Genomic DNA, 13721 nt, shown 5'->3' with positions numbered 1-13721 from the left:
ATAATGAAAAACACCTCACCACCACATAATTCAAAACACCTCACCATCACGTAATTAAAAACACCTCACCACCACGTCATGAAAAACACCTCACCACCACATAATTAAAAACACCTCACCAGCACGTAATTAAAAACACCTCACCACCACGTAATAAAAAACACCTCACCACCAAGTAAGTCAAAACACCTCACCACCACAAAATAAAAAACACCTCACCACCACGTAATTAAAAACACCCCACCACCACATAATTGAAAACACCTCACCACCACGAAATTCAAAACACCTTGCAAAAAACACCTCAACAAAAACACCTTTAAAACACCAACAACAAAAAATGTACACCTGGTCATATGATTGGCTAAAACTGAAATGCTCGTGTTATTTCTTAATGGCCTCTTTCCAAAGTTATAATTATTCCAGCTATATCTCAGCTTTGCTCTTCAAAAAGGGCTTTGCAATTTTGTTGCAATTCAAGTGGAAATTGACAATGCAACCTCTAACTTGATCACTGTAAGAAGTGAATGTGTCAATGCCAATGGTGATTGGCCACTGAGTGAGGACCAACCTGTGAATTCCAGAGCATTCTATGCATAGAACAATGCCCAAATTGATGCTTGCCCAGCGAGGGTCATTCAGCCCACAGTCACAACAGCGGTCATTTCCTGGTGCAGCCTGCACTCGAGGAACCACATTCTCATTCCGTAGTCCACGTTCCCTTGATTCGGCTGAGTCTAGACTGCCCGTGGAGGGGGAGGAAGTCCTCTCTAGACGCTGTGGGAGACAAAGCGAGATGTATCGATAAGTTGTTTTTTTTGCAAATGTAAGTTTTTGCAAATGGAAGACTGAAAGCTACGCAATGCCCATCATACTCTGCAAATCACATTAATGCCACATTAATGCAAATTTGCTCATTGCAAATGTTACTTCATAGCTTTCACATCTACATATTCTGCCATAAAAAAAAGTGAGCACGTGAAGGTTGTTAATGTGACTTATTTATGTGACATCCTGAGACATCGATGAGGTGTAATCCTCTGACAGAAATAAATGCTGAATAACTACATGTCACCAAGTCACAATGCTACATTGTGGCAAATATTTTCAAATAGGAATCCAATGTGGAAGTAACAATCTGAATCTCAGGTATGTCCACCTCATTCAGCAATCACTGCATCAAGGTCCCGGGAATGTGTTTGCAGTAATTTGGGGAGTTTGAAACCGATTGCGTAGATGGGACTGGGACATGCGAATGCATCGGTCTTGAGTGGGAATCATTATCCTGGGACGTCCAATTCTTGGCATACAGTATCTCTTATTGATCCAGTGGCTTGACAACATATTCAAAGGTCATAAACAGTTCCTCTCCCACAATGTTAAAGAGCTTTGCAATATGGCTAATGGAAGATCCTGCTTGAAGATGTTCAATGATTTAATCCCTCTCATTTTCTGACAGGCATGGCATCGTAATGGATTGGATTGCCATGATGGATATGATTGGATTGTCAAAAATCAGCATGTTTATTGGATGATCCACATGCTTGGGTTTCAGAAAGACAGTTTCCAATTTGTTCAGTAGCCTCGTGTCAACTCAAAAACCCTAAAGGTGCATGAGTGTGAAAAAAAGAAACCTAAGGGTTCAAAAACCTACGGGTGAGGCAATTATGCAACTTGGAAACTTGCAATCAGGTGTTCTGCACATCCCTCGTGCCAGTTTTGCCAAAACATTTTGATAATTGTTCTGATTATTCGTTTTATCATGCTTGGTCGGTAAGTAATCGCATGAAAGAAATGATTTTAGGAAAAACCACATGAACTTTTCCTGCAAGTGTGCTGCAATCCCCCATAAATCAAAACTGCATAATGTGGAAACAATGTTTGAGAGTCAAAGGTCAAGTTTAGGAGCACACAAGGGGTGTGAAGAATTTACATTGGTGATGGGGTCATCACATTCTCTGTAGGCCGTAGCTATGCTGGCTTGCACTGCTTTGATCCATAGCTGTCTCAGCTGCTCAGAGTCAGCTTGCAGAATGCAACTCCTGGATGGAGGAATGGAAGGGTGGAGGAGGTGGGGGATTCGTTATGGAGTGAAGAGAAAATAATTAAGGGGTTCAAATGAAAGCTCTTCACAGTGTTTCAAAAGAAACACTAAGCTCGACAAAAAATCTCTTGGAGATCATTTCAATGAAATGTAAAACTAGAAAAACACAATTTTCAGGATTTTGGCAAAAACTATGAAAAGAGTCAAGAGAAAAAAATTTCACATTTTCAGCATCATGTTTTCTTTACATATATCTGGTAGTGAATGCCAATAACAAAATATTTTTCAACAATATTCATGCAAATAGAAATGCTTTTTCTATTTCTATATTTCTATGAAAATATATATATTTCAACAATATTCATGCACACTCATGCGCACACTTTTTCATATAAAGCTGTTACAACAATCACAACCATTAGTTGGACAGTACAACGACTATTCTTTATAAAATAAATTATTTTTTAAATGTTATAAATAATAGTAATAGTAGTGTAATAATGTTGCTTCTGGGACACCTCCGTTTAACATGGGAAATCCCTATCTAATGTCATTTACCCCCTTGTCTTTTTCAAAAATCATAAACACCTCTATTTCTCCCACCCTCATCTTTATGAACCTTTTGTCTGTAGTACCTATCCTTAATGTTGTTCATTAGACCACTCAAACACTACAAATATTTGTTTTCTCTTATAGACCTATCATCCTTCTTCTACATATCATCTGGCAGATTAATCTTTGACCCACTCAAACATTGACCCATTCACTTCCATATTAATTTTTCCCCTCCCTCATTGCCCCTAAACACCTCTATTTCTCTCACCCTTTTCTTTACGAACCTTCTAACCTTTTGACATGCTATCCTTATTCATTAGACCACTTAAACACCTGTGATCCTTCTGACCTTATGAACCTTTTAACCTTTTACTCTTAATATCATCTGGTGAATATAACCCACTCAAACAACGACCCTACAAATATTTGTTTATGTGTGGGAAATAATTTAATTCTCCTACAACTCTCCTCACCGTCTCATCCAACTCACCGGTATTTAAATTAATTCTCTTATTTGTTTTGTGAACTTTTTTACCAGTTGCCTTTTCAATTATACTTATTTGATATTTTTTACATTCATTTTGTTTTCCATTTATATACCACTCGAACCTTTTCTAATTAATAGCTCACTGTTGAGAAATGACGTTGTTTCACTTGGATAACTTCCAAGGAATTCTCTTTGTCTTGTTTCCTGTTTTTCACAAACACACGCCCTCAGTTTCCAAAAGCTGACAAGCACTTCAGTTCCCCGAAATACATTTTGTTCATTATAAAAAGAGAGGTCTCCGAATGGGACATTTAAACATTGTGAACGAAGATGAGCTTGTCTTATTCCAGTCTTTCCTCTGATGAAGAATACTCGCCAGGACATTGGTAAGTTCATTTGGTATTAAACACTGTTAATGAGAGCTTTGTATGTGATTAATTATACAACTAATAATTTATTTTTCCTATTCATTGCAGCAATTCAAATATTGTAAATATCCTGGCAGAATTTCAAGTTGTTTCTCAAGAGTTCCACAACGAACTGAATACGGGTTTGAATAACCTACCTCCGAGATGGTGGGCTCAGAATGAATTCAATGTTTCACCGTTCTTAGAAAATTCACGTGAAAGGTATGATAGAAAATAAAAAACGAGAGGTGTGTGCATGTGTGTGTGCATGTGTGTGTGTGTATGTGTATGTGTGTGCATGTGTGTCTGTGATTAAAATAGAGAGATCGAATTGTGAGGAACAGAAATGAAAAAATGAGATTGTGTGTGTGTGTGTGTGTGTGTGTGTGTATGTGTGTGTGTGTGTGTGTATGTGTGTGTGTATGTGTGTGTGTGTGTGTGTGTGTGTATGTATCTGTGAATGTGTGTGTGTGTGTGTGTGTGTGCGTGTGTGTGATGTTTTGTCAGGCTTACTTCAGCATATAATAGTAATTTCTCCTTATTTTGTTTGCAGTATTAACCTCGAAGACCAAAATTTTGAGTGGGATGATTTTGATCCCCCAAGGAGTGGTTATTTCCTACCAACCTGTGAACCTCTACATTTTCAACTCAACGATCTTGACGCTAAGCTGGATTTTTTCGAGGTAAGCATGTGTGTACGTGTGTGTGGTTCACCGTTTATAATAGGTACACCATATCCCTGCGCATCGTAAGAGGTGATTCAGGGTTGGTGTCAGGAAGGGCATCCGACCCTATATTAATAATAATAATAATAATACATTTATTTTGTATAGCGCTTTTCAAGACGCTTTGACATGGAACATAAATATGAAATAAATATCTCTCCCCTCTTGTCTTTAATAGAAAGAGATTCAAAACCTGAAGACATCTGCTGAACCAACCTTTGACTTGTGCTGGGAAGAAATTGATGACTTATGCTGGGGAGAAGTTGAATGTATACCTCAAGAAAAATGTTTTAATAATATAAAGATTTTAATGTTTTCAATATTTATATATATTTGTTTTGTTTACAATTATTTAATTCTTAATTACAAAAAGAGAATAAAGGAAAAGGGACAGGAAGGTGCGTCCCCCTCCCTTGGCCCCCCCTCATCCCACCCCTCCCCTCCCCTTGTGTGTGTGGGGAAGGTGGGGGTGGGATGAGGGGGGATCAAGGGTGGGGGACGCACTGGGGGTGGGGGATGATGGGTGTGGTCTGTGTGGGCGGGGTCTGTGTGGGCGGGGTCTGTGTGGGTGGGGTCTGTGTGGGCGTGGTCTGTGTGGGTGTGGCTTATGATTTTTGTTTATTTAATATTTTTTTTATTACCACTAATTAAATTAGCTAATCTGGGTGGGGTGAATAGAAATGTTGTTTAATGAATTATTAGCTTTGTTTTTTGTAATTCTTGCGAGTAAAATGAACCCAAGATTTCTTCTCCATTTAAATCATTTAATTTGTAAGTCCAAGGGACTGTATCCATTACATCAATGATTTTAAATAATTCACGAGTCCATTTTTGTGTATAACCTTTCTCAAAATGGCTTTTCCATTTGTATATCCTTACCATATCACCAACTTTGAACTTGGGCTTTCTCAAATTAATCTCCTTTTCATATTCTAATTTTGTAAATGTTTCTGATGGTTTTGATTTTGTTGATGAATGAACTGTATTATTGTAATTATCTACAATATCCTGAATTAAATACACCCATTTTTGAGAACCGAGTTGTGTGAATTTTTTATATAATTTCTCTTTCAAAGTACGATTAAAACGCTCAATAACAACTGCCTTTCCTTCATTAAAGGTGCTGTATAATTTAATACCCTTCCCCTTAAGAAATTTCATGAATATTTTGTTATAGAACTCTGTTCCCTCATCAGTCCATAACTTCTTTGGTTTCCTTTTATCCCGATCAAATATTAGCTTAAAGGCTAACATTAAAGTATCACCCCTTTTTTTTTTTAAAGGGACAACCCAGGCAAATCTACTCCTCAAATCAATAACGGTTAAAGCATACCTGTATCCCCTGTCATTATTCAATTCAATTAAATCAGCGGACCATATGTGGTCGGTGTATTTAGAATAAACCTTCCTTCTTTTAAACTTTGTGATTATAGGTTTGTGTAATTCTTCAGCCAAAAGCTCCTCAGTCTTGATGACATCATTAGAGCCTAATAGTTTTTTGAGGAATAACCAAGACCAAGTTTCAATTTAGCATTTATCAAATTTCTCACAATAAACCTATCAACTTTCTCTCTCAACGTTGGATTTTGTATCAAAGACAAATTATACAACATTTCGCTGTCGGCTTTATGTTTTTCAGTCAACGTAGTGGTTTTCCCATAAGCAATATCATGCTTCATACACACTTCGTCAACCCTATTTGTAGGTTTAGACCAAGGTTTAGGATTGTCAGCCTCATCTAATCTTTTATCCAAGTTTGTTCCTGGACCACAGAAAGAATACCCTGGAAGGTGTAATTCCCCTGGAATTCCAGTTGTTGTAAATTTACTTCCTGACAGAAACTTTTGTATGTCTCCTCCTCTTTTAGGAGAGATGAATTGGCACTTTTTAGAGCCACATACTTGACATATTCCTTTTTGATAAACTCTATTATTTTTAGCTTTAACATAAGAGATATTTTTAGATTTAGTTTTCTTTTTACATTTGAGACAATAACTCATATTTATTTATCAGAAAAATTCCGACAGAGTATCAAAACCTTTTTGGTTTTCAACATATACATTTCAATCTTTATTTTTAAAACATAAAGAATCCTAAGGAATGCCTTCACTCTCTCCTCCATTTATTTACAAATAAAAACTAACTAAAGTCAATGACACCAACATCATCAATCACATAATCTTTTCCTTCTTCTTCTTCTTCTTCTTCACCACTTTCTCGTTTAAATCTCCTCCCTGAAATTGAAGACATTGACGTTCTTATTTTTGAAACCATTATCTTCATAAGAGTTGTTAATTCTTTAATTTCCTCTTCGGTGCGTTGAGATTGATTTATTTGCTTTAATACACTCAATCTTTTATGAATCTCACTGATTTCCATCTTTTTATATTTTTCCTCCCTCTCTCTTTGCTCCCTCTCCTCCTTCTCCTTTTTCTCCCTTTTCTCCCTTTCCTCCTTCTCCCTTTTCTCCCTTTCCTCCTTCTCCTTTTTCTCCCTCTCCTCCTTCTCCTCCTTTTTCTCCCTCTCCTCCTTCTCCTCCCTCTCCCTTTCCTCCTTCTCCTTTTTCTCTCTTTCCTCCTTCTCTTCTTCAACTCCTTCCTCATCCCTTGCTACCCTTGAGTTTGAACCCCAAAGAATATTATACATATACTCATCTGGATTTTGAGATATTCTTGTATCTATAATTATTTTTCTCATAATAGGATACCAATAAGATTTGTTGACGATTTCTAAAAGAGTTTTATATTTCATAACTTTGAGAAGTTCATTTTTATTTAATATTTTAAACAAGTCTCTATTTGTGGGTTTAACAATATCAGTATAAGGCCAGTTTTTAATGACAAAATTCCCATGTATATGCTCCAAATCATAAGGTATGTAATACCGAGCACCCTTTTCTTGTAGGTATCCTTGAATACAAAAATTATAATTCTCTTGTAGTCTTCTTCCTGCCATTTATGTATCAGAAATATATGTGAGATTAATATTATGACAGGTAATACCACCCCATCTTCCCACTACCAAATCGGTTTGTATTCCTCGGCTTTCTATCCTTATCTCATTACCTTCCTTCTTTGTCAAGCGAACCATCGCTATACTATCATATATTTTTCTTTTCTTAAAATCACGTATTTGTTGTTTACTAATTGTACTTCCACATAAATCCTTATCCTCACCAAGTGGATAATATTCTTCTTTACGAGACTGATTTAAATCATGTAGGTCTTCTATGTTTATTGAAAAAGACCAATTATACCCTAAATCAGGCATATCATACCCCCATTTATTAATTCGCATATTAACTAAATGTCCTTCTTTATAAAATTCAATTGTAAGCAGGTAGTTAAATTCAATGAGGAAAGGTGTATGGTCAGTATAACCAGGTGTTGTGGTTGTAAATTTTACTTCTTTCACAAAACGTGCTGTTTTCTTTAAAAATATATATTGTGATAAATCACTTAATCTAATTAAGTCATTCGCATCTGTAGGGTTTGGATAATTGATTAATTTATAAGTATTCTTCATATTAATATTTTTACTTACACTATATTTTTGTCGTTCAGCCTGTGCCTTTGTATAATAATTTGATAAATCAATATCCTGAGAGGATTTTCCAAAGATAGAACCATCTTTTCCAACATAAGTCATTTATATTAGATTAAAAATGATATCATAAAAATTTTCATTATTGTTGAGTTGAAATAATACATATAAACATAATTGACCACAACATTTAGAATTAATTTCTTGAACTTGAAATGTTTGATAAACACCATTCTGTAAGAATTGTATTACTTCAACAGGTGGTGGCATACCATAACTATCAAAATAATATTTATCCTGACTATTATGAATACAAACCCAATGAGAACCATTCTGTGTGTCTAAATTCATAATAATATTCTTTGTATTCTTATTTATATGTATTAATTCATCTCTCATACAAATAACCACATTATCAATTTTTAGTGTTTTACAATACTTAGCTAGTTCTATATTTGACGTTGTATTCTTTCCAAATTGTTTAAACCATTTATCCATTTATTTATGAGAAAGATACAATCCATTACCCCGTTTAGTTAGTTTAACACCCGCTTGAGCGATAGAGGAAAGCATATCTCCAACCAACAATCTAGCTTTATCAGGTAGACTTTCAAGTTTTTGAGCAAAATCTACAATTACACCACTTCCACTAATTTGTTTCTCCAACTCCTTGTTATGTCTTTCCAATTCTTTTTGAGCTTTTAGTTGTGCCTTCCTTTCGTTAGCAGTTTTTACCGCTGCTGAAATACCACCAGTCAATGCTCCCGCTGCACTTAAACCAGCAAATAAAGGAATTAGAAACGGGAGAAATCCTCCTCTTGACTCGTCTATTGAATATTTCTTTAACATAGGTTTCGTCATTTTAATTTTAAGTGATCCAACATCATTTAGTGTTTTTACTTGTGTGTGTGTGAGTAAAACATCAATTCTTACAGCTCCTTTTCTTTGAATTGTATTAACATTAATAATACAAGGCTTTTGATTTTGAATACAAGATGTTAATTTATTAAGATTGATTTGATTAACATATACCCCAACCATTTATTTATGAGAAAAAACCTATGTGATATTAATCATAACACCATTATCTGTATTAATCTGTAATTCTGTTTCCTCCAAAAGCAAACAATATGCATTAACCTCTTCACTCTCCCCTCTTTCAATGTATAGAGAAGTATCCACTCGATTAGACTTTATAGTTTCCTTTTGAGAACTCAGGTCAATTGCGTAGATTGTATAAAGTTTTTGAAACGCAACCATATCCAAAATAGGATCATTATTACCATTACTTTCACACACCTTTTGGTAGGACTTGTAGGCTTCCGCAGAATCATTTTTTTCCCAATCAATTTCCAATCTATCTCGCGGATAAAATGTGCCATCAAGAGAAACCCGAAGTTGTTTCACCTTAGCATTATCACTCAGCGCATTATTCTTATTAGTACCGTCCTCTCCATCTGGTTTTTTTAAAAATGAGCCAGAGGTATCGTGGCTTTCCTTGAAGAACACCCAAATTCCAAGTGTAGGTAGTGTGTTCCAGTTTAACGTGTTGACATCTTCTTTTAAGGTATGATACATTTAGCGGTTTCTTTGAGTTAAGTCTTCTATTTAACATCTCTTCCGTTTTAAGATTAGGAGTATATTCACTGATATACCAACACAAATCATTAATAACAAATTTATTGTTGTCTCCAAAAGCATTTTCATCCCCAAAAAGCAACCTATTTACATTATCATTCCTTTGTAGTTGAAATCTAATTTTAAGACCATACAAAACTTTATCATAATCGCAAAATCCAAATATACCTTTAAGAGGTACTGCTACGGTAAAACTATTCACTGCTTTTGTTTCATCATTATACATTGACTTCCTTTGACTATAACCAGGGTCTGCGTTTGTACCCGTTGACATATCAGGAATAAAACCTTCAACAGCTCCCTTACCCATTCTATCACTAAACGAATATAGTGTAAATTTCATCATTTCAGATGTAGCAGAGACATAATCAACCGCTTCAACCTCTTGTGTTCCAATATACAGGCGGACACTGTCAAACATTTTCCAGAAGAAATCATTTACGAGTGTAGCATTAGTATTATTCGCAGCCTTAGTGAATTTAAATTTACACAGCAAGAAACTATCAGCTATATTCAAGTAAGTTTGTCGATTATTTATTTCAAAACTTTTTGTTCCGTTTGAATTCCAGTCTGTTCCTGTTATAGCATTTACCTTAAAATAGTCTTCCTTTTTAGTGGAGTTTGAAATGATAATCGTATCATCCAAATCATAGATACTATCAATCGCTTCCATACTTGTATTTATATAGCATTAAAATTGTTGAAACCCTGACCCAAGTATTTTAATGATTTTTTGTCGTTCTTGTGAAGATAGTTGAGTTTTACCTTTTTTTATTTCTTTGATTGCTTGTAATTTATGAGACTCCTTTTGAGCATCTTTTATACTCTTTATAGCACCCGCAACGGAGCCCACGGCAGAAGCAGTTGAATCAATTAGGTCTTTATGTTTAAGGATGGTTGAACCAATACCCATTAGAGTATCAATTATCCCATCTCCTTTATTTCGAAATTGATGACCTACACCTCGTTGTCTCTTAGGTTTATAGTATCCTCTACCCACATACCTTGTATAGTCTGGTGAAAGGAACATGCCCTCCCCTGTAATTATTTTATATTTTCCCAACTCGTGTTTTCTCACAATAACCATTATTTATTTATTGAAAAACTTCACGTAGGTGAATTCTGATGGATATAATTTCATCATTAAAGGATATCATACGATTATCTTGGTCGGTTATCCTAAAACTTACTCTGTATATGGTTTTTCCTGACACAGGTAAATAGACAAGATTTTTTGGTTCCATATTAAATTTATAACCAATCGGGGTTGAGTATGCACTGAATGAAAATATTGTATTTGTTCTTATTCCATCGTTATAAGCACCATCAATCAAATCACAATGAATTAATACTGAATTTATACCGGAGGATATTTGGATAACATTATCACTGTAAAACGTCCCGTTATTTTCAATCTTTTTTGAAGAGAAACCCAATAGCTCTCTAAACGAATTTTCAATCGTGAAATCAACTTTATAATTATTTTTAAGTTTAATAGTTGATTTTGAAGTGTGTTTTTGAATATCTATTACAATATTTTTTGGTTCATCACCTTTTTCTTTCATAAGGCGAGAGACTTCTGAAGATATTTGAGAAATCTCGTAAGCTCCAGGTGAAACGGTTATAGTTTTATATCCACTTCCTGGATTATAACTAAACTTGTTGTTTTTCTCTGTGATATTAAAAAGGGTATTGTAAGTTTCCATTGACAACAAAGATGCCTCATATGAGGTAAGGGGGTCAAGTTGTAGTGGGTAAGGGAATGAAGCTGTGTAATCGCTCGTTGTGAAATTAAAACTAAGAATTGTGCTTCTCATCTTATTTAATATCTAATAAAATATCTTTGTATTGACATTTATTAATTATTTTCATGTTCATCAACTGATCTAAAATGGCTGAGGATTCATTAAAACAATTGTTGTTTCCAGCCTTCTTACTACCTAACAACAATAATAGCCTATTAACTAATTGTGATGGGTCATTTGGAAGAAAACTAACACCCGAACCAAGCTTACTTAAAGCATCAATAATATGTTTCTCCTTCTCATTCTTCTTACTTTTACCAGCAACAGAAACTCCATAATCAAGTGCATTTAGCAACTCAATATATACCCTATCTTCCTCTCTTTCCATATCAAGTGGTTCCTCAAAATATTTTGAACCGCTGAATCCGGGGTTTGTTAGAAGAAACATTAATCTTGGAGTTAATTTAACATTTGGTTGAGTAGAACTCAAGAACATCAATTCATCATTAAATATCAATACCTTTTCTTCCACAAGATGAAACACTGCTGGTTCTTCTGTTGGAATGAGACCTGCTCTGGTTTTTGAACCCGCCGAATATTCATTGTTTTGAAGAGCTTCCACAACATAATTAGGGGGTTGATTTACCTCCTCAAGTTTCCGAAATAATCCCTCGTCATCATATTCTAATTCACCAAGTTCTTGTTTTGTTATCTGACTAAAATCTTTGAGCATTTGAAGTTTTTTCGGAGTAAATTCTACCGTGGGAACTGTAGGTGAGTGTTGAGTTTTCAAAAGTGGTTTAAAGAATTTCTCTTGTTTTCTTTCAAAGGCTTCTTCACCAGTTAGTTTCTGTCTCCGTTTCTTCTTTATCTCTTCCTGTTGTTTAACAACTTTTGAAACTAATTGTTGATGTTCCTTAAACTTTCTTTCTCTTTCTTCGGTATTCATTTTCTGTATTTATTTATTGAAAAATATCATTTAGTATCTCATCTTGTTTCACAACAATATATTTATATTTTCCAATCGTGTGTTTCATATAATTTTCAAATTCTTTTTTACTACATAACGTAGAGCAATTATCTCTCCAAAAATTATTTACATCTATTGAATTTAACTTAAATAAAATAAAAGTATTGGCATTGTTTCTTATTGAGCGTCGAGGGAGTTGAAAATATGATTGACTAAGATATATACAATTACAAGAAGAATGTCTCCCTCTTGTATAGTAGCTATCCATTACTGTTTGGTTTCTCTCATTAACACAATCATCAAAGATGACGAGGTTCTTTTTTGATTTATCTAAATCTTGAGGTGAAGGTATATCATCCGTATTATCACTGAGAATACAAGTTATGGGTTTCGATTTTGATTTCTGTGTATCACAAAATAATTGTATTATATCTTCAATATTATAATCATTCAGTTTGTTTTGAAGTTTAAATAAACCGATAATGTCTTCCTTTTTAAGACCTGCATTAAAACCCTGTGAGAGTAGTTGATACTCGGGTTGAAAACTTGACTTTGTAAAAATTATTAAATTATCATAATCTAAAAAATTAGGACCAAGGAGCATCTTTAAAAGTAAACAGGTTTTCCCACATCCGCTTGAACCAACTATTAGACATCTCAATGAATTTGGAATGTTTTTATGGTTATTAAATTTTATCTTATTTTCCCAAACGGGTAAAAAATCATTCATTTATATATTTGGAAAACAAGTCATCCAACTTTTTTTGAGCTATTTTAGAAACTCTATATTTTATCCTGAGTTCGGGTTTAATTTCAAAATAATTCATTATTTTATTTATGTAGTATCTTGTATTAACATTTCCATTAAAATTATTTTGAATAATAAATATCATTAAACCCTTATACATTTCCTCAATACAAAGAGTCTCTTTCCTTGTAAGAAATGGTGTATTATCACCATAATGCTTAACATTCATCTCTCTTATTAATCTTGTAAAGTAATTCATTTTTGGTTCTAATTTAAAAGAGTTATATGTTTTTTTATATTTCTTATTATCATTAATTAGAATATAATCACAGAATAAACATTGTTTATATGAATCCTCATCATTAAGCCCCACTCTATCACAAGCCGGACAATTCTCTAATTTATCATATGGAGAGTCTGGAAATTCTAAATATCCTTCAGAACTTATCATATTTATGTGGTAAATTTTTACTTAAACTAAACGCAAGTTTATTCATTAATAAATACAATGTTTCAAAGCACAAAAGACAAATTTCAATCAATCTCTACTTCGGTGGAAGATATAGAAAAATATGTCAAAGATGTTAAATTGAACAAAGATAAATATGGAAATTTTTGGGTAAAACCAGTTATGGAAAATAACATGAGCCCCTCTATTTCATTTAAAGGAAGAGCTCTAACTATACCTGGAAAGACATCCATTAAAGTAAATCTAACAAAAGTTTCTCCTCTACTCCTGGCAATTTATTCAAAGCTTGAAAAAGTGATTGACCACGATACTTTGAAAAAGAATGATAAGACCATTAATAATTCTAGAGGAGACATTTGTATTTTCTTTAATAATCCAAAGGGTGTAGAT

General features: G+C 34.1%; 2 protein-coding genes across 5 annotated transcripts in view; one reads left to right on the top strand and one right to left on the bottom strand.

Annotated features, from left to right (window-relative positions):
- The window catches only part of ACAP1 (ArfGAP with coiled-coil, ankyrin repeat and PH domains 1), a 280144-nt gene that overhangs the window by 29088 nt on the left and 237335 nt on the right, over positions 1 to 13721 (bottom strand). For all 4 annotated transcript variants that reach the window (XM_078776245.1, XM_078776246.1, XM_078776247.1 and 1 more), the window contains 2 exons: positions 1934 to 2042; positions 572 to 777 (listed from right to left, as the gene is read on the bottom strand). In XM_078776245.1, coding sequence (XP_078632371.1) covers positions 572 to 777; positions 1934 to 2042 — 315 coding nt within the window. The remainder of the gene's footprint in view (positions 1 to 571; positions 778 to 1933; positions 2043 to 13721) is intronic.
- Positions 2560 to 5248, top strand: LOC144891788 (uncharacterized). The gene is made up of 4 exons (XM_078776243.1): positions 2560 to 3472; positions 3563 to 3715; positions 4047 to 4176; positions 4397 to 5248. The coding sequence occupies exons 1-4, from the start codon at positions 3417 to 3419 to the stop codon at positions 4694 to 4696; spliced, it is 639 nt and encodes a 212-aa protein (XP_078632369.1). The 5' UTR covers positions 2560 to 3416; the 3' UTR covers positions 4697 to 5248.

This window comes from Myxine glutinosa, chromosome 4 (genome assembly GCF_964187855.1).
Source record: "Myxine glutinosa chromosome 4, kmMyxGlut1.1, whole genome shotgun sequence".
In the NCBI taxonomy this organism is placed as follows: Eukaryota; Metazoa; Chordata; class Myxini; order Myxiniformes; family Myxinidae; genus Myxine; species Myxine glutinosa.
The sequence above is the reverse complement of the archived record's forward strand: the minus strand, read 5'-3'. Positions and strand labels throughout refer to the sequence as shown.

What these genes read in the sequence shown, in the direction of transcription:
- LOC144891788 (XM_078776243.1), top strand. Translation starts at nt 3,417, where the DNA reads ATGAGCTTGTCTTATTCCAGTCTTTCCTCTGATGAAGAATACTCGCCA. An exon ending in GAATACTCGCCAGGACATTG is followed by an intron (nt 3,473 to 3,562) that starts GTAAGTTCATTT and finishes TATTCATTGCAG; the next exon opens with CAATTCAAATATTGTAAATA. An exon ending in TTAGAAAATTCACGTGAAAG is followed by an intron (nt 3,716 to 4,046) that starts GTATGATAGAAA and finishes TTTTGTTTGCAG; the next exon opens with TATTAACCTCGAAGACCAAA.